General features: G+C 48.1%; 4 protein-coding genes across 4 annotated transcripts; 3 read left to right on the top strand and 1 right to left on the bottom strand.

The window, feature by feature from the left end:
* Positions 1-2,219: 2,219 nt before the first annotated feature.
* On the top strand, positions 2,220-3,815 carry ABOM_006647 (cell surface receptor/MFS transporter (FLVCR); the record flags this gene model as incomplete). The annotated part of the gene is made up of 4 exons (XM_022533776.1): positions 2,220-2,402; positions 2,453-2,565; positions 2,638-2,986; positions 3,057-3,815. The coding sequence occupies 4 exons, from the start codon at positions 2,220-2,222 to the stop codon at positions 3,813-3,815; spliced, it is 1,404 nt and encodes a 467-aa protein (XP_022388846.1).
* Positions 3,816-4,266: 451 nt separating this feature from the next.
* Positions 4,267-7,091, top strand: ABOM_006648 (uncharacterized protein; the record flags this gene model as incomplete). The annotated part of the gene is made up of 11 exons (XM_022533777.1): positions 4,267-4,495; positions 4,551-4,588; positions 4,638-4,955; positions 5,011-5,026; positions 5,086-5,304; positions 5,364-5,629; positions 5,694-5,708; positions 5,766-5,954; positions 6,022-6,491; positions 6,539-6,872; positions 6,927-7,091. The coding sequence occupies 11 exons, from the start codon at positions 4,267-4,269 to the stop codon at positions 7,089-7,091; spliced, it is 2,259 nt and encodes a 752-aa protein (XP_022388823.1).
* A 566-nt stretch (positions 7,092-7,657) lies between these two features.
* On the top strand, positions 7,658-9,133 carry ABOM_006649 (uncharacterized protein; the record flags this gene model as incomplete). Its single annotated transcript, XM_022533778.1, has 1 exon — positions 7,658-9,133. One exon carries the CDS (start codon positions 7,658-7,660, stop codon positions 9,131-9,133), a length of 1,476 nt encoding a protein of 491 aa, XP_022388845.1.
* A 1,206-nt stretch (positions 9,134-10,339) lies between these two features.
* Positions 10,340-11,386, bottom strand: ABOM_006650 (sterol desaturase family protein; the record flags this gene model as incomplete). Its single annotated transcript, XM_022533779.1, has 1 exon — positions 10,340-11,386. One exon carries the CDS (start codon positions 11,384-11,386, stop codon positions 10,340-10,342), a length of 1,047 nt encoding a protein of 348 aa, XP_022388865.1.
* Between the last annotated feature and the right edge of the window lie 1,244 nt (positions 11,387-12,630).

The following is a 12,630-nucleotide window of genomic DNA, read 5'->3' on the forward strand; positions in this document are numbered from 1 at the left end:
AGAAGCTAGAGAACTATAAGTCAATAGCGGTGTTTCCGCCTCGTGTCGTCTCGGGACTCGGTCATCCGTGGTAGCTATCGGTGACCTCCTGGTTTAACCGAGGATCTTCGTCAAGTTCTAAAAGCATTGGTTTAAGAATCGTATGCTTTCCATAGTCCTACTGTGTACCGGGTTATTCCTATCGTAGAATATGGAGCTCTTGAATGAACAAGCTCCCTCCCGAGACGCTCTTCAGGTGGAAGGTGCGACATTGGAGCTCGACGAGGATGGACTGGCTATCAAGGCCGAGCCGAGTATTACCACCAGCCCCAGTCTAACCTCTCTACGGGTGTGTCAGTCAGTTAACCATGTTTTAGATTCGTTTACCCGTCGAAGGATATGTAGAATTCGATATCTACACGTACTTTGGGCTCAGACTAATCCAGAAGAGCTTACGATTGAATATGTGAGAGAGCGAAAAAGGATACTGGAACCGACGACGAAGGTGTTCCGTCTACGCGACCAGGCGACCTCTTCCGCTCTGTTAGATGCCTGGATCCAATTGCTTCTGCATCGCGCCTATGGCGAATCGAAACTACGAAAGAGGTTGAAGATATTTTTGAATCCATTTTCCGGCAAAGGTACCGCCGTCAAGTTGTTCCGTAAATACGCGGAACCCTTATTTGTCGCAGCACAGTGCCAGGTGGACATACGAGAAACTTCTTACTCAGGCCAGGCTCGCGAGCTAGTGAGAACGGACTTGGAAATTGATTCATGGGATGCTATAGTCTGCTGCTCTGGAGATGGTCTACCACACGAGGTTATCAATGGCCTTGCACGGAGGGATGATGCTGGACATGTTTTGAGGAAAGTTCCCATTGTTCAGCTTCCTGGTGGTTCTGGGAATGCGTTGTGTGTCAACATGTTCGAGACTACCAGCATTTGTCTTGCTGCACTCTACACCATCAAGGGTGTTCTGCATCCCATCGATCTAATGTCCATTACGCAAGGGGATAAGAGACACATATCCTTCCTGTCACAGAATCTCGGCTTACTGGCCGAGTGTGATCTCGATACTGAGGGAATGCGGTTCTTGGGTGGCAGCAGATTTGCAGTCGGCTTGCTGCAACGCCTTCTCAAGCCTCCCGTATATGAGTGCGATATGGCGACTTACAGTGCTTCTGCTCAGTGCTTAAGAGACTGTTCGGGTGATCACTCATGTAGTCAGGTGAAAGAGCCGTGTCAGCAGGGGTTACCCAATCTACAATATGGGTCCGTCAATGACCCTCTTCCTGACAGTTGGAAGCTTGAGCATCGTGGAACACTAGGGGTTTTCTTCGCCGGTAAATTTCCTTTTGTGGATGCCACATCCAAGGTGTTCCCTGGCGCAAGGCCTGATGATGGACTACTGGATATCTTAACGGTGGATTCTGGGATAGGGGCTGGGAAGTTCTTGCAATTATTCAGAAAAGCGGAGCGCGGCACACATCTTACAATGCCCGAGGCCCAATATCGGAAAGTGTTAGCCTACCGAGTCGTTCCCTCCAGGACTCGTGGTGCTTTTAGTGTGGATGGAGAGAGGTTTCCAATCAAGCCATTTCAAGTGGAAGTCCATCCGCAACTGGGCATGACATTGAGCATACCACCCATGATAGAAAGACATGATGCCACTATCTAGTGGAGGTCAACCATGCACGGGAGCGGTTCCTTCTTCTTACCTCTTGGTTGGCTGTGTATTTATCTTTGTATTTAATCCTATCAGGCTCCGTTATCTTTGCTTTTAACCCTTGGAATCTCACTGTAGTTTGCGTTTGCGACACAGCTGCCACTTCTGTACCAATTAAACGAAATCTGAGGAAGGTCGTATCAGAGCTGGAGACCAGGATTGTACGAGTACGATAAGCATGAGGTAACCACATTTGCTAGGTGCAATGTATAATGCACGTCGAAATGATACAAGTATACAACGGAAGTCGGATTTCGAAAGTGCGGGGTTAAGCTTCTGATCCAAACCTGATAGGATAGTGGGCCGTAGTTCAAGGTTTGCCTGTTCACTGATAGAAGATCACTGATGGAATACATATCACAGTTGACCGGACGGGACCCAGAGGTCTCGCTCGACTTTGAAAACGATTGCTTTAGTGTCTAACATCTCATCACCGTCCATTGTGTCTACCACCAACATCTCTTATACCAAATCCCTTAGTCAAATATCCTAGTCGCCTTGACAGCTTGAGATCATGGTGGACGATGTGAGCAGCAAGGGTACCAGCCCTGAGTGTGGCAAATGGGTAGCTCAGGCTGGGCCATCTCCTTGTGATCTCAGTCCTGGGTATCAAGAGCCGATTATGATGACGGTCTACAAACGCCGCTTCATCGGCGTTGCTCACCTGGCGCTCCTGAACATTGTTGTCAGCTGGGGTGTAAGTTGTTGGTTACACGCGATAGTCAAACAGAGGATCTAATTGCACAGTGGGTTACATACCCAGCAGTGCCAGTAACATCGGCGGAGTTCTTGAATGTCAGCGTAAATGCGATCACCTGGCTTAGTACGGGCACTCTCTTCGCCTACTGTATTAGTGCGCCGTAAGTTTGTCCGACCGAACATCGGAGGATACGCCTCAGCGTATGCTTGACTGACAGCGAGCCTTCTACCAGATTTGTGTTCCAAACAGTGGAGCGGCTGGGGTTGAGAGGATCCAACATCGTCACCTCCGTACTTTTACTAGTTGGGAATTGGATTCGTTATGCAGGGACAGTTTCGGGGGTTAGGAACTATGGAGTGGTTATGTTTGGCCAAATTGTCATTGGCCTGGCTCAGCCTTTCTGCCTGTCAACGCCCAGCAAGTTCAGTGAGAGTTGGTTTACAGACAAGGGCCGTACCAGTGCCACTGCGATCGCCACTCTGGCTAATCCGTTGGGCGCAGCTCTTGGACAGTTTGCGAACCCGTACCTCGCTAAAATACCAGATGATATACCCCGAATGATCCTGATAATTTCCAGTATTGTGAGTCACGCTGATCTCTGCCAATATTATATGCGGAAGCCCAGTCTAATACAGGGTAACCAAACAATAGTCCTCGGTGGCCATCATGCCTTCCTTGTTCATTCCGTCGAAGCCACCCACTCCACCTTCAACAGCCGCCGCAGTTAATCGAACACCACTATTGGTTGCGCTCAAGGATGTAGCTAGAAAACGAAACTTCTGGCTTCTCTCTCTGCCATTCTCCATCTATGTGGCGCTATTCAATTCCACCATTACCCTGATCAGCCAGGCGGTAATACCTTATGGTGCTACCGAAGAGGAGGCGGGCATCGCCGGCGGAGTTCTGATTGGCACAGGGCTGCTGGGAGCAGCTGTCCTCTCACCACTGAATGATAGGTTCAAGTGGTATATGGGCACCATTCGGAGCTTCCTTCCTATCGCCTGTGCTATGTACATCGCGCTCATCTTCGCACCGGCCAGCGCTTGGGGTATGTGGCCTACATATCTAGTCTGTGCGATCCTGGGGTTTTCGTCATTTAGCATTCTTCCAGTCTTGCTGGAGCTTCTGGCCGAAATAACATTTCCCCACTCCCCTGAAATAGGCAGCATAATCTCTTGGTTTGGTGGACAAATATTCGGCGCAGTGTTCATTATTGCTCAGTCTGCAATGGTTGCTGGGCCCTCTGCTCATCCGCCATACAATATGCGTTGGTCTCTTACGTTTGCAGCGATTGTGAGCGCAGTGTTCTTGCCAGCGCCACTGCTACTGACTCTAGTTGACCCTGGGGTTGTACGCCAGCGAGAGCGGTGGCATAACGCAGGCCTCGAAGCTGTCAGAAATTCCGCTTGATTAACTTCTTGTATCTAAACAATGGTCTCTAATCGGCAAGGATACCTTTCAGAAGGGCAATGAGAATGATGTGTCACCGACATGGTCTTCTACATATGTTATAGGAAGTTGGATAATCAGCCAGGTAATTGCATTGGCACATACGGAGCGAAGACTCTGGGCGGCCAGACATACAAATTTCACTATACACTTTTTTCCCGGTCATTCCACTTGCCTCCGTAGACATAGGAGGATACGTGCTCAGTCCTGAGCCCCGAGTCCCGAGCCCTAATCGGGAACATCAGAGCGCCATAGCTTTATCAGGCCTTTTAGACACAGAGGCAATCGTGATCTCCTCTCTTCCTTCGAATTTCAAAGGATTCTTAAATTGAATGCTGATTATATAAATAAGGATATCCACTACATGTTCCAATTGTCAAAAACAACAGCAACCGTCAATCCGTAGGCAACCATGTATGATATCTGTTGGGACAGGCGATGGGGTGGCGGTCTTGAGTCCCGATTGCCGATTGCCGAGCTTGCGACCCTCCACAAGGCCGGAACCCTTAATCATCTAATCAACCAAACGCGACTTCCGAAACCCCATCCCCCACTTCTCTCCAAAACCCGGCTCGCAATGCTTCATTCGCGGCTCTCGCATGTCTGCGATGCCTGCAAGGCGCGCAAGGTTAGGTGCAAGAGTAAATATTATGTAAAATGTGTTCTTATGGTAAGAGAGCTAACCCTTTCTTGCAGAAACATCGGATCTTTCAGCGGGTTGCGATAATTGTCACGTAGGTGGCGAATTTCCCCCGTGTTGAAAATGCTTACCACGGGGAATAGAAGAAAGGGGATACTTGCGTCTACAGCCCCTTGAAGAGAAGATTCAAGTCTCGGAATGAGAGCCAACGAAATCGAGACCAGCGGCAATCTGGCACTACCGGTACTCTGTCGGAAGACACGAGGACAGTAGAACTGACAACGCCGCTATCATCAGCTCCGTCCGGCGGAAATCCTTCACAAGATGGGAGAGGCAAGTCAAACTGGACACCAGTTCCAGATCCCAGTCAAGCATCCCCATATCGACCTCTCTACGTGGACCAATTGCTTCAAACTCGGCAGTCAACTGGACGCACCCAGAACGCATCTTTTATCCTAGGTGTAAGCTTCCCGCCTCGAACCTTGGCAGAACGTGATACTTATCATTAAATCTAAGGCCGATGAGAACTATTGTACGTCGTCCGGACGAACCCGCTCATTTGCGTGGTCTTAACTAATCTTTTACCACCAGTGGCCAGCTCAAGCATGAGTTTGTTCTCCGACAGCCGATTAGACGCTCTTTCAGCATGTCTGGGCAACGACGCACTCAGGTCGCTTATCTCGAAGATATCAGGCATGGTTAAATCCCGTGTGGAAGTGCTCAATCGCAACTTTCGACCATCTAGTATCTGGAACCGATTGGGCGAGATTCCCGTCCTATCACCAGGAAGAGCACGCCATCTCATTGAAAGTGGGCCATCCCATCTATTAGCTTTTGAAAGCAGTCTCTAATTTGCAAACGGCTTCCAGTCTACTTTGACAATATCCACCCTTTGTATCCTTTTCTGGACCGTCACGAGTTCGAGACTAGGGTATTTTCACCCACTTTGGATGCTGATCTTGCTAATGATGTGGCTTGGGCGGCTTTATATCACACCGTACTGGCTTTAGGTTGCGAACTTGATGGTGAAGGCTCGTTCGCACCTGGCGAAGGCGAAGCTTGGAGTCTCTTCAAGGTAGCACTTGATCTTTACCCGAGGGTTTTGCTACTAAATACAGACCTCCTAGAAGTTCAGGTAAGTGAAGTCATCCATTTTCATGCATTCCCCATCACGATGAGGGTATATTTAACATGTATAGTCAATTACGGCCATGGTAGATCTCAAGTTTATCTCACTTTCTGTCACAGCACATTCTTAACAATTCCAACAGGCCATATTCTGTCTCAATTTATCGGGCACCCAGATAGAAGGAAAAATTCTATCCGAGGCAGCAAGGGTTGCCCAGCGCGCATTCTTAAACAAAGCTTCTACCGGCAGCGATGCTACAGTTCGTAGCCGAGTTTTCTGGGTAGTGTATTACATTGAGAAAACAGTGTCGTTTCATACTGGCAGTACCTCGGTAAGAGATTTAGAGTCACCTTTGCATTGTCTTCCCTCTGAATAATTTGCTGATGCTGGGTTGACAGTTTATTGTCGACTGCGATATTGGTTCGCCTATACCTTTTATTGAAGAGGCAGTCTTCGAGGATTTTGACTGGTTTTTTACGTCGATAAAGTTCGCAAGACTCTACTCGCGCATATTTACTGAGCTGTTCTCTATAACTGCAACAAAGAACTCAAGGGCGACATATCTTAGTACAATATCCGAATTCGAAGAGCTCTTGGAGCAACAATGTCAAGCAATCCCACCTCGATTCCGACCTGGTGTTAAGCTGCGACCGCAAGCATTCTCACATCCCTGCGGACTCAACGCCGCCCTTCGGGTTCATTACCACTATCATGAGCTCAAGATTGCTCTTCTTCGTTTGAAGCTGCACATTACTCGTGACCAAATCGCTCCCCGGCTTTCATCAGACATGGCTGACATTATGAACTCGGCGCGTGCTGTAATTGAAATCACTCGAGTCATTCAGCAAGAACCGTCGACACCTTTCTTGTAGGTTCCGTGCCCTGTGTTGTGCGCACTCTTGCTAAAATGCGCAGCGTTATCTTCTTCATGCCGTTTACAGCCTTGTTCATCTTATTTGACCAAATCATCCAAGATCCAAGCCACGAAGATACTCACGGCAATCTCGCCTTACTCGAAAGTGTGACCGGTTACTTCAGCGCCCTTGAATATGCCACGGGTGGGTATTTACCAGGTTCTATGCTGATGCCGTTTGCCTCTATTGCTCGACAATTCCACTCTACTTCTCAGGGCTCTCGTGGGGACAATGTCAGCAACGGCAGCAATGACAGGGGCACTACTTCTGAACAATCCACGACAGAAATGCTCGGCGTGGGACCAACTACACATAGCCAGGAAATACCCTGGGAGGTTAGCGCCTAAGACCTATCAGCTCAGAAAATCTACCTTTCTAACTGCTTCTAGGTTGTTAGCTCTCAGCCAAATATCGACTACTCATCTCAAATCTTGTCATCTGTTCCCTCGAATACTTTCACATTCTCAGATAGTAGACTCACTCCTGGTTTAGAGATCATGGATCTCTTTTGTGGTCCTGCTCATGGCGCTGATTTCTTTTTCCCTCAAAATTGACGGAATTCGTTGGAATGTAATTAGTTGTCGACGCTCAAATTTTGTGTTCAAAAATTGGCGCTTGTTACATGTATCTATAGGGTGGGATATATATAATTGTGATCAGTTGCACTTGGCTCTTTGGGCTGAGGCCCAAGATCCAAGTACCAGTGTGATAGTAACTTTTAACAATACAAGCATGCGCAACTATTGTAACTACCAATAGTTGCCTTCCTGCAGCCTAGAGTACTGGCAGCATGAGAGACTGCCACTGCATCATGATTGTATCACGTGATCTGAAACGTTTTAAAGGGACATGAAAATCCACAGGCTTCTGCATGCCCTCCTTGTGATCACCGGTTCTACCGCAGGCAGAATAGATTCGAGGAAACGGGTGCCAGTTGTTTCCTTGGCTGGCCTACTAAATGTAGTTTGGAAGTCTATGACGTCCAACCCGCGGTTTGACGACAGTCTAGGTAGCCAAGAAAGTCAAAAAGTCACATAATCTCAAATTTTAACGTGCCTAAAAGTCGCCCCTGTTGAGACACAGAATTCATATCTCAAGGCGCTTGTTCTTGGAGCTTTAGATGAATGATGCGGCAGAGTCCTTCATGAACTCCCGCGAGCCCTTATTCGTTGTTCAGGAGGCTCTCTGTTTCTACCAAATTAGCACGATCTACAACACCTGCCCACGCTATCTGTTTTATGCGCTCCTGGTCGCAAGCTGTCTCACTCGCTGGACAGGATGGCTTGCTGATGTGTTCCTAGGTGCCGCCGCCACATATGCAGGCACTGCCGCAATCGAGACATTCATTCTGCTCGCGAACCCCCAGGAAAAACCAGAACCAGAGCTAGTCACCGTTCCTTTCATCCCCAAAAACACCACGTTGTGGAACGACTTTCCTCAGCTGATTACGGAAACAAGCCAAGTTATCGTTCAGCCTGCTTCTCTGGAGCTCGATGCTGATGCGGTCATCGCAATTGTCGTGACGGGATATCTTGTCTTCTTGCCGCTTCAATGCTGGTCTCGAATTCTGACCCACCAAAGGGCGAGAAATCTGCTGTTCAGTCTCTGGAATATCCTGATGCTTGCCGGTGCTATCTGTGCATTGATCTACGCAGCAAAGAATTCTAACACCCCGCCACAATATATGTTCTGTTATCCAGGACTCCCGCCATTCGACCAAACATCTAGCGATGGCTGGCAGCCGTCATGGAGACTATCTACGTGGAACGACAGTGTCTGGGAGACCCTCTCCAACTTCTCTCGTTGGGGCCAACTAGGAGATATTTGTTTCAATCCGTGCTTCAACTCCAGCCAAATACTCAGAGAACCTACCTCTCTGCAATCCTGGGTCGCGACCAAGGACTCCGAGCTTGCACATCCTCAAAAGCTCTGGACTAAACTGGCCTACTCAAGGCGGTATATCTATAGCCTGATTATACTCTGCTTAGTGCTTAACGTGGTCAACTTGGTGTACAAGTTCCTTCCTTATCGGTCACAAATTCCATCCTCTAAACTGGTTGTGATTTGGCGAGAAAGGAAGACCATTCTGAAAGGCCTCAGAAGAGACTTAAACGAGGCTTTTTCGACAGCTAGGGAGCAATTGGAATGCAAAGAAACAGAAATGTGTCCCAATACCAGCGTCCAAAAGTCACGTTGGATCCGCGCCCGACCATTCTTCAGCGTCGTATTCCTCAAGGCATTCATGCGTGTTTTGGTAGATTCTGCCATTCTTCTTGGCCTGGTGTTCAGCATGGTTATCAGCCCTTTTACCATTATTGCGTTTGTCGTATGGGCCGAGTGGACTATATACAACGATGGTCCAGCGCAGGAAAAGCCTCAGCAAGTGGGGCAATGGTCCTACCTGGTTTCTGTCGCATTCCTCTTGCTCTCTGCGGCCATACTTATGCTCAAGTACCGCCTAGCAACAGTCTCTGAGCTAGACGAAGAGATACAAAAGCTTAAACATGATTTACAGAAGCTGGAGAAGCGAAGGGAATCACAATCACAATCACGGCGGCGCACGGCGTCTACGACAGGAGATGAACATGCCTCATGAGATACTGCACTGAGTGTAGCACAAACTACCATTGTTGCCTGGAGAAATGCCAAAAGCCGGTTGAACACCCTCGAGCGTCGGGCTCATGTCACTGCATATCGTCTTTCCGGCTTTTTGGAAGTCGGAGCCAACGTAGTCCAGGCAGTTGGTGGGAAGGTTTGGATCAGGCGGGGTATAGAGTCCGTTTCTTCCTCTAGGCAACGAGAACAAACGTGGACGTAATACAGAGGAGCTGCTGCTCAAGTACTCGATGAGAGAATTGACTGACATATATGGCTTACTCTCGGCGCTAGCTGAAAGGTCAAGTTGATTGGCAAGGGTATGATCTAAATAATACAGAAGCATTCTTTTCCTAGCCTAGATACTCGCATGTTGCATGGCAGGACTCGTATAGGTACTCGCGGCGAGATCTTCGCACGGACAGGGTTTTTAGGGCTCAGTACAGGCGTCTTGGGCCGAGAAAAAGACAGCACAGGCACGTGTGACAATAGTATTTGCAGCTCAGAGGAAAGCAAGCTTCTACGGTAGAAAGGAGAAGAACTGTCAGAGATCTAGGATGCATCTAGCCATATAGCTTTTCTTTGCTCCGAACAGTAAGTCTCAATTGCCAATAAGGCATATAGTTCTATCGCCGCAAGGCAGCATTGTTCCAAACTTTAATTTGATTGATCGTCTACGTACAATTACAAGAAGCTCTTGCCTCTGAATGCTTTGCAAAGAGTTCCCGAATTCCGAGTCCCGAATGGGGAGGGAACAGGTTATCCCATCGGAGGCATAAAAAGAACTGAAAAACCCCGCGAGAGTAGGTAGATGTCTGATTCAAATGTCCACTTAATATACACCGAGAGACTAGTAGTTGTCTCCTACGCGTAGACTAATCTTTTTTGAAACTGCTACATGGTGAATATGAAATTGGACAAAGCGTCTGCATTTGGGTTTGTTTACGCCAATCCATTGGTATCGAGTATCAGTGCACTGGATTGCAGAAGCCGGATTGCTCCACACACCGTGCGATCCATTTCCTTGATTCTAGACTGCCTCGTACACCGTTGTGCCATATTTCAGCTACCAATTAAAGACATTTCACAGGCGTCTAAAACTGGAGCCTTATCATCTTGGATAGCAGCAAAGATTTGAAAAATGAAGACTGAATGCGTGGGACAAACACTATCCTTGCAGACAGCTGCAGCCGAAAAACAAAAGGTCCTAGAAGATGCTCATTTCGACGGTGTTTGTATAGTCGATGTTGGCATCTACTCCCTCAATCCGGTCGCAGCAGGTACCAAACACACGGTCCCAAACCCGTGTTTGTTTGCCATAATTATGACTCTTCCTCCATCCCTTTCTGTGATGAAGATCATGATCCTCAATGACCAATTCTGCGTCGAAGATCCGCATGAGCCAAGTCAACGGATTGGGCGGCGAGGCATGGAGACGAAGACCGCTGTGTCCAGCTAGCTCTGCGAAGAGTACATAGAGCTGACACACGTGCCACTCATAAAACCCCATCGGGAAGCCCATGAACTTCATTGTAAAATAGGTCATCAGGGGAATCCCTGCGATATCAAAGAACTCCTGTTCCGAGTCTGCGTATATCGTAAGGAGTGGATTGGGATGCTTGGTCAGGTGGTGCGTCCGGTGATATTTCCAGAGCCCGTGGACATCGTGCATGATGCGATGGTACCAGTAAAACCAGAAGTCCAGAATGATGCCATACAAACTGACTTCGAGGGGGAGCCATCGCCAGTTCATGGACGCTGGAGCTTCATTTGCCGAGTAAGTAAGATATACTGTTATCATTGGACGAACAAGGCTGGCCAGCATGACAGACGTCAGTACCTTGGACACTCCCACGTCGGGGACACCATCCCGCTCGTGTTTGTCACCGTCTAAAAACCCATAGGTATGGCCCAGCTCGCGAAGTCTCCGGAGTTCTCGGCTGGTAAATATCCTGTTAGTGTAATAGTAAAAGCCGAAAGCCACGATGGGACCGAAGTTTTGACCGGTAAGGTATACAAAGAGTTGGTGGACGATGAGTGGGATGCTAGCGTGAAAGATAATCCAGCGGTGGAGCGACCAGTCTGAAACATAAGGTATCTTTTCCTGCTTTGAATGAACCGGGACCTCCCTATCAAGGTCAACATGGTAAAGGTTTGCATGTTCAAATAGCTTGTGTGATAGTGTCCATTGACTTCGATCCCATCGGCGCCATGTTGACCTCATCGAGTCTTTCGGGTTTTTCGGGTGTTCCATGATGAGTCCAAGCCTTTTCGTGCTTACGGAAATCCTAGATCAGTGCATGGTCGCATGGGCAGAGAGGATCTTTTTAACATGAATCTACTTCAAACCATATCACGAAAGCCGAGGACCGATAATTATGCATATCGCTAGATGCGTGTTGCTTGCCTTCACGTGTAACCTGCTAGTGGCCGGTTTCCAACCAACTATCCGGATTGGCGTGGATTGGAGACTCGCAACTCTTACCGATGAGGGCAAGATGTGCGGCAAGTCTAAATCCGAAGGGCCTTGGTTCGACACGAAACTGCGCCAAGGATGCTCTACGGACCAAAAGTTGCTCCGACATCTCTTCACCTCCCATTTCTGGTAAAAATGATCCTTGAAATCGTCCACGATGGAAGCATTCTAGCTATGCACGAGCAACACTGGTGTCTTCTCATTTCTCAAGTCTCCGATCATTATTTTGCGCGTTTGTAATCTTGTCTTATTCAACGAATTTATGCGGCCTTTCAATCGAGAATTTTCTATTCGGCCACGGAATGCAGGTGAATTGAAGACTATGGTACCTAGTAAAGAAGGCTGGGAGGATAGAGTACACTTTTTAGCAAGAAAACAAAGAGATGGAGATAGAAGCAGCCACTCTTTTCGTGAATGCCTGATTCTACTGCGTTATAGGGAGCTGCCTTTCGGCAGTGGATCTCGCCCTTGCCGTCTGCACACTCTGCTCGTACTACGATCCGGTCGAATATCTGAAGGAGTAAAGATATGCTTGAGGTGAGTAGGGTTGGACTCTAGAATAATTGGATAGAAACTAATTTCTACAATATGACCTGAGGTTTGAGCTTGCTAAACTAGACCTAATGTGTTGAACGTCAGGTGGAAAGCTTCTCGAACCTCGAACCACCCTCGAAATTAAAATATCTGGTACTTACTGAACAAACAGTAACTAGCTTAAACAATAAATAAATACATAAATGGAGTTCCTCGAAGTAATATGAATAGGGTGCACTACACACAGTAGGAACGTTTATGAACTCGAAACACTTGCACGACCGAGGGCAGGGGCCAGTGGTGGCAAATGATGGCCACTTGTGTGAGAGGCCACACCCAAACGAACACTATTTGAGTCGAGCGATGATCAATCTAGAAGAATCCGGCCGACAATCGGCTCTCTAACCCCGCGATTTTGGCTGTATATTAGTACGCATTATGGGGTAGGTGTTTCAACGGTGACCCCCAGACCCACTCTGACTCTCTTA

This window comes from Aspergillus bombycis, assembly GCF_001792695.1.
Source record: "Aspergillus bombycis strain NRRL26010 chromosome Unknown contig00046, whole genome shotgun sequence".
Lineage (NCBI taxonomy): Eukaryota > Fungi > Ascomycota > Eurotiomycetes > Eurotiales > Aspergillaceae > Aspergillus > Aspergillus bombycis.